The following is a 10,664-nucleotide window of genomic DNA, read 5'->3' on the forward strand; positions in this document are numbered from 1 at the left end:
GTGGGAAGGGCAGAGGGGGGGGGGAGTGAAAATAATGAGTTCGCGACCAGGGCCTGCCTCGGCGCGTTACAAAACGAGTCCTACCTGCCGGCAATGATTGCCGCCTTGCACGGGCTAATAGCACCCGCGAACGTAACGAAGGGTTATGCGGATCACGGGTTTGTTATTGGCTCGCTTAATGACCTATCCGCTCGTTCTACCTGTCCGAAGTGTAGTCCTATGACCGCCGCGTCGAGCCGCCGACAACATAACTGATCACCGTGTATGGAGTGTCAGCATAATTCTCTCCCCTTCCCCCCGAATTTACACACGCGGAAGTGCAGAAATATACGAAGCTAAAAAAAGATCATCTATAATGACGCCGTTCTCCTTTTACTGTCAGTATTATCGAAAAAATTAAAAACTACTTTGCACATTTTATATAATATATTTTTATACACGATTAAACAAACGTTAATTAATTTCCAATGTAATAAACATTAATTAGTTTCCAATACAATAAACATTTATTTGATCAATGGCAAATAAATGTTTCGATAAACATGTTTTTGATAAGATTTTTCGTATAATAAATTGTATAAATTTCTGGTATGAAATATATATGTATATATAAATTATTTGTGTCACATACACAAATATATTTTTATACTTCTATATTTCTTATTTATATTTCATATATAAGTTGGACTACGCACTGCAAAATGTATAAAAATTTCATGAAAAAGCAAGTAGAAAATATGAAGTAACGCGAATGGAAAAATTTTTATGATATGCAATCTTTTCATCATTCACTCATTATACGCTTCTCAAGAGATATATCTCTGAAAAGCAAGATAATAAAAAAGAAAGAGCCTTAATGATAATTAGATCGCCCGATATTTACAGTTACTTAAACATTCATTCGAAGTTAACGTTTCGCGAAAAGCATATCTGGGTTACGTGCTCCGTCCTGATTCCAAGCCAGCTTTGGAATCAAAACCACACGGAATGATTTGAGTGGCTCGGTTGCAACTCTGATGAGACACTCGACCGGGAGCTACAATCGTGTGATTTATTTCTGCAATATTCGAAACGTCAGCAACAGCGACCCAACTACTTGTCCATCGTAATGGAGCATAAGATTCGTGCAATATTTATGCATCGAAAACCCTAACAGACTCTAGATTGTTAATCGAGATTTTCTTTCTTTTATGAAAAAAAAAAACTTGAAACCTAACATGCCCATCATTGCTGTCGTAAGGCATATTGAATGTACGTTACGTTCACTAACAAAACGATCTCTTATTCAACAGGAGAGAGCTAACTAAAGTCCGAGTCTTAAGATATATTCTAATATAATCGCGTTCTCCGCTTATAACTAGTATCCAATATAACTAGTATCCAATAAATCCGACTTCGTACATTTGTTTATTTAAAATTTTGAGTGCAATCACAAAATGCATCAAATATCGAATATTATTCGCGATGCAAAAATCTAGAAGCCGTTTGATACCGAATCTCTCGTTTCAAGATGCCGTAAAAGCTTGTTGCCAACTTACCGCAGCCGTATTCCAGATGTAAACGACGAGTTGCACGATATCGTAAAGACATTTCCCTCCGCCGTGAAAATCCCGGCACTGTCCTTGATACTCCAAGAGATCTCCCGCGCTATATATCGTGCCGGGCACAATCCGGGCTCCCTAACCAGAAATCGCAGAAATAGTCCGGGCGAGTTAGAAACTCGCCGCGTTTCGACTTTCGCGTAGCGGCGAGGATATAGTGTGTGCGCGCATTCCCGCCCAATAAATTAATCACGAAACTTTCCCAATGTTGAAGTCCGCCACAAACTAATTTGCTGGCCGGCTCGGAAAGTACGCGCGCGTAACCCCCTCAGCGCAGCCCAAGTATAATGGGTACGGATCGGCGCACGTGCGTCCGGCGCATAATCATTGCATTTATATTCACTCACCATCGATATTAGACGAGGATTGATCCACGCCTGCTGCATGTTATCGTCGAGATACCGCTTCGCTATCCGGGCGATGTTTTCGTGCGGCTCTTTCTTCGACACGGCCGGTACGGTGGGCGGGACGACGACGTTGGCATTGTTCCTGAAACAGAAACGAATGAACGTTAGCATCGATCGAGTCTGATTTGTAAACACGTCGTCGAAAGTGAACGCTGTGGTTATTATTGTGCTGCGCGATAATCAAAATATTTACGGTGACGGAAGATCTTTTCTAACCGAACACTTGAGTAAGGAAAATCTGAAGTTGAAATGAAAAAGAATACACAATCTTGATTAAATATATAATACATCTTTAAAAAATTGTGTTGTGGGTCAAACCAATAAACGTTCAAAATTTAAAAAGCAAACATAAAAATTTTTAAATATTGCACGTTCAGTCCCAATTTTATATTTTTGTATTAATTTTATTATAATTTAATATAAAAATATATTGTGTTATTTAATTTGTAAATGTACCAACATACATAATGCCGCTTTAGAAAATACCACAATCACATAGACGTTTATGTCGTGTAGTTTGCCAGAACATTTCGATGAACGATGTCAGGCCACTTGTACGCGCATGAAATTCTCGGCATGCGTAGAATAACTCCAAAGTCAAATCACGTGTGTCTCTTCTCGAGAACATTCGAGGACATTCGTGTACAACTAAAACGAGCGTCACGATTTAAGTACGTCAGAACGTGCTTGAATTTTTCGCATTGTTCTAACACGTACACGCATTTTTCCACTATCGATCCAACACATTTACGATGCATAGTAATTTCCATTAATTCAAAGTATAATGTATATAAATGTATAAAAAATGTATATAAATAGTTTAAAACAATATTTTGTTTCAATATTTATAATATTATATACAATTTTATCGAATATAACACACACAATCAATTTCAATCAGAAAAATTCTGAAAATATAATTATGAAATATAGTTATAAAATTTCTGAAAATATAGCTGTGGTATTATATTCGTGCATTAAATCGAGTTTGCAATAAAAAACGCAAAAAATCTGTTAAAATGTGAGAAATATTTGCATGATTGCAAACTACGCATGTCAAGAATATGCGCAAAATTAAGCGTATACAAAATAAAATCCTTCAAATATTTGAAAATCGGAACGTTTAGACAACGTTAAACAACCGTCTCGTTTTATTTCTCCCTGGTGAAAAAATCGTTCTCCCTTTCTCGAGAGCGAGATGAATGCAAATTGCGCTTGGAACAACACTGAAATCTAAGTAAATGGCAGTATTCTCGGACTATATGGCGTTAACTGCTATTATTTACTTGGATGAGTTATTAACGCGAACGACGTTTGACGGAGAATAGCAATCTAAACGGACGAGGCGGGTGTGTAGGAGGGGTTCTTGTGGGGCAAGAGGCCACGAAATTAATGGTGCCGTACGGCGATGTATCAAACCGAATCTATTGTGCAAGCGCCATACCATTGCCACCGTCACCGGTCATCATCGGCCGCCAGATTGCACGTTGCACGACGCAGAAATAGTTTTGGAATGAGGAGGAGATACGCGATACGTATCTCTCGTCGCAATCATTATAATGCAGCCGTAACTGTCTTCATAATTGGATTAACGCAACGATATCCGGCTTGATCGGAAAAAAATCACGTATTTAAAAACTATTAATTTTCTCGGGGCTACTATTTAAATGAAATCGCCGTTAACAAAAGAAGCAGATGAAAAGTTAGTTATCAATACCTATGTACACACAGATTGCATCCATAGATTATATATATTTAATTGTTTACAAGAAACAAAAAATTACGTTTTTACGTTTTCTAGTAAGAAAATTTTACAAAATTTTCCATTCTTCCTATTGCCTTGTGAAAATTAGAAAAGTGAAATCACAAGAGAATTTCCTTTCATTAAATTCTTAAGATTGCAAAGCGCTATTATTCACCGCGCATGCATTCTAATGACGCGAGACGCACTTCGGCGTGGTCAGACAGTGACTGAATTCCCCATCGTACCTTCACAATTATCCCATTAATTCCAAGATGGGTTACACCACGCGCAGACGTATTTTTTAATTTTCTTGCGACGTCTTTGAAGCTTACGCACAACCCATACACGGCATTGTTTTGCATAGAATTAATTATCCGCCTATCCCGCGGCAGGTTGTACCGAAATTTACGTCTGCCGTTCGTTTCTGCCAGGGCTGCTCCGAGAAGGGGTCCAGTAGAATATTCGCACTTGAGATTATGTACGCTGAAGTTCCGATCCTCTCTCTTTTCTCTCATAAAATAAATTAAATCGTAATAAATCAATTCACCTTTTTTATTATTTCATTATCTCAATTAAAATATTAATCATCCATCATTCATATTCAAAATATCAATTAAAAGAAAAATCATATATATTTATCTTTTTTAATTATTGTTATAATAAATTTTGTTATTATATTTATATAATATATAAATTATTCCTATTTTTCCTCGGGACTTACATGGATCTACATTTTTCGTCAGAGCGTCCCTGCTCTCAGTACATCTCGCCAAGCACAACTTCGTACAATGCATACCTATGAATAATCGCATACTTGCGCGTGTGTATCGTATATGTAGAAACGTTACGAAACACGCATTCGTATTCAATGGAGACCTCCTTGGCGTTTAAGCGCGCGCGATTGCGAAGCAAGCGGGAACTGAGACGCTGAGACGCTGATACGCTGTGGATATCCCATAAGTGAATTATGAGAGTTTATCGCGACACCGTCGCCCCGTGCCTGCTGTCGTGGCGCAGCTGTCGGTTTAGGCCTCCCTAGCGGGTTAAATTATTGCCGGGATCCCTCGAAACCGTCTAAATTATTGGACCCGGCTTCGAATCAGCACCTCGAGCACCTTAAATACGCGAGCGTCTCCTCAAGTCGACGGCAAGTTTTATCCGAATATATAAACAATATATATATGTATATTTGAACCAAACAATAGATACAATTACCAAAGTACATTCTCTTTATATGGACAAAATTGATATACAAATACCATTATTTTCATTTTTTTCGATTTAAATATCCATTCTTTTCCAGTAATGGCTAACAAAACTAAATTTGCAAATGGAAAGTGGACTAAATAAAGTTTCAATTTATTTACAAGCGTGTGCAAAAAAAGCAGAGTTGACTATTATTTTAAACAACAAAAACAATTGAAATTTCTACATTATTTTTGATAGTTTTTAATAATTTAAAGCATTAATTTTATCAGAAAATAAATATGAAAAACTTTAATTATGCAGATAATCTCTGCACAGAATAATTTATAATTAAAATCATCAAATGTATCATATCTCACACATTTTTAATCAATTATATCGTTAAACTTTTTTCCATTCATACACGATGAAACATATCACATTATAATCAATAATTTTTCAAATTGCTCAAACTAATTCGTTATCCGTGAGAAACTGAATTTTAACGGGACGATATCTTATATAACAATCATCGATCGATCATTTGTCTCGTTTGATTCTCCCACATCACGATTTAAATATCCATTCTTTTCCAGTAATGGCTAACAAAACTAAATTTGCAAATGGAAAGTGGACTAAATAAAGTTTCAATTTATTTACAAGCGTGTGCAAAAAAAGCAGAGTTGACTATTATTTTAAACAACAAAAACAATTGAAATTTCTACATTATTTTTGATAGTTTTTAATAATTTAAAGCATTAATTTTATCAGAAAATAAATATGAAAAACTTTAATTATGCAGATAATCTCTGCACAGAATAATTTATTATTCAAATCATCAAATGTATCATATCTCACACAATTTTAATCAATTATATCGTTAAACTTTTTTCCATTCATACACGATGAAACATATCACATTATAATCAATAATTTTTCAAATTGCTCAAACTAATTCGTTATCCGTGAGAAACTGAATTTTAACGGGACGATATCTTATATAACAATCATCGATCGATCATTTGTCTCGTTTGATTCTCCCACATCAATTCAACGCCAATACATCCAAGACGTTCAGCGAAGGCGAAACATGGTACTTTCCTATTCTCCTCGTATAAGGCGCAGCAAAATAAGTGTGGGAGTTAATAACGCAAAGGATGAAAAAAAAGTAGCCATCTGCGAGGCGAGCGCAAAGCGCGAATAAGGAAGGAGAAACGGGATAAAGAAGGCGATGGGGACGACGCAAGATCGGAGGAGATTCACGGACTATGGAAGATAATCTTCAGGACTACACCTATATACTCCTTTTGCTCGTCTCCGTGAGTTTTACAGAATCCCCTTCGGTGGGACCCGAGGAGAAGCGACCGAGGAGAAGCAACACGGACGATATCCGACGCCGAGCCGAGATGAGGCGAACCGCGCCACTACGCTCGCTCTAAATCTCCGTAAATGCGTCGCGGTCGTCCGGCTGTTTCCTCCTGTTTTCCACAGGTGTATCATGTTATACAAACCTCTCGAGACGGTTCTCACGAAAATCCGCGCCGGCCGCTCGTTGAATGAAAATTCACGGTAGACGTGAGAAACTTACTCGCCGCCGTAAGCAATGGGGCGGACGAAACGAAAATGTACGGCGCGTTGCGCTTTACCGAAAACAACCCTTTTCACATCGCCGATTTGGAGAAACTCACAAATATTTTCAACGAGAGAGATTTAAGATGTAAACAGAAATATTCCATAACAATTTGGGAAATTTTTTATCTCTCGAAGCGATTTTCTTATCTTAATTTGATAAAATTGTCTGTAAATGAAATATAAATTAAAGTCATCATTACAATGCTTATAATACATGCGAAATGAACAATGAGCGCACAGCTGAAATTTTATTCCGACTTATAACTCACCAGAACACGGAAAAAGCAAAAAACGACAAGAACGAATCCTTGTCGCGAACTTTCCGAATGCTCGGACAATAAATTCGATAATTTAACAAATATCTCGCTCACTATCTGTCTTCGCACTATCATTAAGTAAACAGATTGCTACGCGGCAAATAGATATCGTCTTGTGTATTATAGATCTTAGACAGTTTCATCCCATAAAAAAATCTTCAAATGTTTTCATTAAAACAATACAATTGATGATTGCTGCGAATCATTGCACGAGTCATATACTGCCGCATATCCATTTATCGATATGATGAACGTTTGATTTGACAATTATACTAGAAATTTCACGTCTCGATTGTTTTCTCATGATACGTTTGTAGACACGTATAACGACGTTCTTTTTAGCCACGATCTTAAAATAAGATACAGCTATTGGCGAGGGTGCAAGATGTGCATACATAATCTCACACACATATCAGGATAACATTCTTGCCATTTTCACGAGCAATAAAGCGCCGATCGCGTCGCGTAACACGTAAATCTGGCTACTTTAATGGGAGTAAAATCGATCGACGGAGCTTCTCGATCTCTCGCGGACCATCTGCTTTAAGCATCTGCTTAACCAGTCATTTCCTGCAAAGCGTCTAAGATTATCGATCGTAACGTATGATCGGCAAACGACGCATGAACGATCTTCAGAAGACTCGAGAAACCGATTTTGCGGCCCTGAAATTTGTTATCCGCAATCAACGCTTTTTTTCGTTATAAAAGTCAACGACGTATGCGCCGACGTAGTCTGCAATTTTTCAATCACCTATCTTATATTTGCAGAATTTGTACAAAAACTTTGTATCCATATTGAGCATAATAAAATTTTTTTAATAATTCAAATATATATATTTTTTTTCTTTATCCAGCTTTTTGATATCTCAGATTTATTATCAAGGTTAAATATTGCAACACAATTTTAAAAAAACGCGCAATTTTTGATAAATCTATTGATACTGCATCGACTAAAAAACATCATAGATGTATTTTTGACATCATGTACAATCAATATTTGTCGCAGCAAACAATTCTGATTATGCAAAGGCACGCGAATTCGCGACACGTCGTGTTATGACGCCTGATTCGCCGGTCGCATCTGGGGGCAAAGATGCATTTTCGATTGCAATATCTAAAGGATACACAGCGGATATTGCACACGGGAATCTGCAGCAAGGCGATTTGCTGTCTTTATGTACTATGTTTATGAGCGATTCGCAGCGTATGGATTACGGATAACGGCACCTGTAGCAATTTTTTGCACGTATCATTGTTTATGATGTAAGTGACTGAAATAAATTTTTGACGATCTTTTTGAAGCATATAAATTTAGATACGTAATTTTTATTTATAGAATAATTTCGCTTTTATTTATAGAAGATTATATGTTTACGTATAATCTTATATCGATATATATATATATTATATTTTTTAAAATGCTATTTTTTTCATAACAAAATATAATTATTTTATATTTTACAATCGGATTAATATTCTTTAATAATATTGTTCAAACTTAAGTTTTCCATATTTTATTTTTTTATGCATTTTCTCTTGTTTATGAAGGATAGTATTGCAGTTCTAATTTTTACCAATTTTTACCAACTGCAGAATAATTTGTTAACTTCATATTTAAAATCGAAGTTTGCCCTACGACGCGAAAATCTAGGTTAGGAGGCGGAAAAATGTTGCAATATTCATCGAGAATTCATCGATGTGCGATAACGATACTTTGTAATTCTGAAAGAATAATTTTGAATAAATAAGCGATTCAAAAACACGAGAAAAAAGCAAAGATAAATAAATAACAAGATTGCAATGAGTTCGTTTGCATTCCGACGACTTCTTTGATATTAACTAGCGGCGATTAACATTTGCATGAAGGAATCTGTCGAGATATACCGACAGGAAGATATAACGATGTATTTTCCGAGAAAATAACGATGCTCCACGTCTACCTCGACAAGACGATACCGTTCAGTACCTTCGCATCTAAGTGCGATAACACTCAAGGTGATAAACCAACAGCATAATCTTTAGAAGTCTAAGAAGTTATCGGACTTCAGATGCATCCTGTTTTAAAAGTCATTTTAATATAACTAATCCTCTCTATATCTATTTAAAATAATCATCTTTTTAAACAAAATTCATAATAGAAAATATTCGTGTATTATTTTCCACATGCAATTAAAAATATGTTTTTAAAACAGTTGTAAACTAATAAAATTCAAGGATTATCACTCCAAAATTTTCTGATAAATCAATATTCATAAAAGATTGCACGTCAAATTTAATAAGATATCAAGTTTAAGAAGGATATTCAAATTCATATTTCCGTAAATTGTTTTCTTCCCAACTTTTCTATATACCACTGTGTTTATGTAGATTATATTCTATCGTATTCTATTCAATGCAAATACGTGTATGATTCGGTACGATCTCAATAAGGATCACTGTTACTCTCGCGCCAATATTTGACGTCTAAAAATTTTCCAGAAAAAGCGATTATATCGAAACGAGATTATTTATGGCGCGTACTTTCTAAACGTCGAACAATCATCGGCATTGAGTATAGGTAAGTAAGATTCCGGAACAAAATCGTTAAACGATCCCATCCTAGCGATCACGGGTGCGTGCTCGTCGGTACCTTTGAGAGATAACACGGGTCGTAAATCCGTTAAGTCCCGCGATATCGATCTGCCATTGGACGAACCACGCTCCCATAACGCGATACAATCAAGTCCGGTCTTCGGACGCGTGGGTATCTTTCTTTGTCCTATTCTACTCCGGCATCGATTGCCCCTTATCGATAGTGCATTCATCGCACGACCGATGCAACTCAGAACGATGACGATCTGAATACATGGTATATTAACTATTATTTTATTTCTAATTGGTTTTAAAGTATTTATTAATAATGAGAATAAGAGAGATAAATAATCTATAATTTTATCTCAGATTTATTTTGGGAATAATCACGTAAAATTCACGCTAAATTATAATTAGATTCTTGGATTCGAAAATTATAATCACAAATATTATAATAGATATTACTTTCGTACACGAATATGAATCGGATTACGAATACATTTAGATTCTCGAAAGCACTCGATTAGCTATTTCTAAATAGAAAGGTAGTACGTCATCATTTCTACCAGCTTGCTCGTTATATATATATATATATACATTTGCCACATTGAAAAAATTAGAAAAAATTTTTAGAAGAGAGTTATGAAAAGCTCAGAACCAGGCAGCAACAATATAGCGCTAAATGTGCGATGAGAATACGAACCGTCGAAAGCGCGGAAAACTCGGTGCTTGTCTTGTTATATATAGCCCGTTTGGGAAATACAGGAAAAACTCAGATCGCACACGAAATTTGCCGTGCTCGAATGAACAGCATCGGTCGATTACGTTCCTGTAGATGGTTACGCGAGAACGAAGTAAAGGGTGTCAAGTAAAGAGCACGGCGAACACACTAAGCAAAGGATGAGCCGAAGCACGTCGAAAGATAAATAGACTATCAGATAGTATCGACTCGGCAGCAGCCCTCGGGGGTTTCGCTCCTTCCTTTTCCTCTTCTTCCTCTTGATCCCCGTCGTCTGGCTGCTGCCTTCTTCTACTTCCTATTTTTCCTTTTCCGCTACGAGTCGCGTATGCCTGCGCCGAACGAGAGTACCTGTAATATCCCAGTGCTATATTCCGTCGCTTACGAGTAGGTATTCGAGACAGTCTAGCCGCCGGTAGCGAGACACGTATCAACGATAACGATAATCGGCAGGAATGAACCCGGCTC

General features: G+C 36.6%; 1 protein-coding gene across 4 annotated transcripts in view; it reads right to left on the minus strand.

Annotated features, from left to right (window-relative positions):
- The window catches only part of LOC115236908, a 227,792-nt gene that overhangs the window by 143,797 nt on the left and 73,331 nt on the right, over window positions 1-10,664 (minus strand). For all 4 annotated transcript variants that reach the window (XR_003884276.1, XR_003884277.1, XM_029809640.1 and 1 more), the window contains exon 4: window positions 1,949-2,090. Coding sequence is in view for 2 of the 4 variants with exons in the window: in XM_029809640.1 (XP_029665500.1) it covers window positions 1,949-2,090 (142 nt within the window). In the remaining 2 variants the exon portion in view is untranslated. The remainder of the gene's footprint in view (window positions 1-1,948; window positions 2,091-10,664) is intronic.

This window comes from Formica exsecta, unplaced genomic scaffold (genome assembly GCF_003651465.1).
Source record: "Formica exsecta isolate Colony F162 unplaced genomic scaffold, ASM365146v1 scaffold262, whole genome shotgun sequence".
NCBI lineage: Eukaryota > Metazoa > Arthropoda > Insecta > Hymenoptera > Formicidae > Formica > Formica exsecta.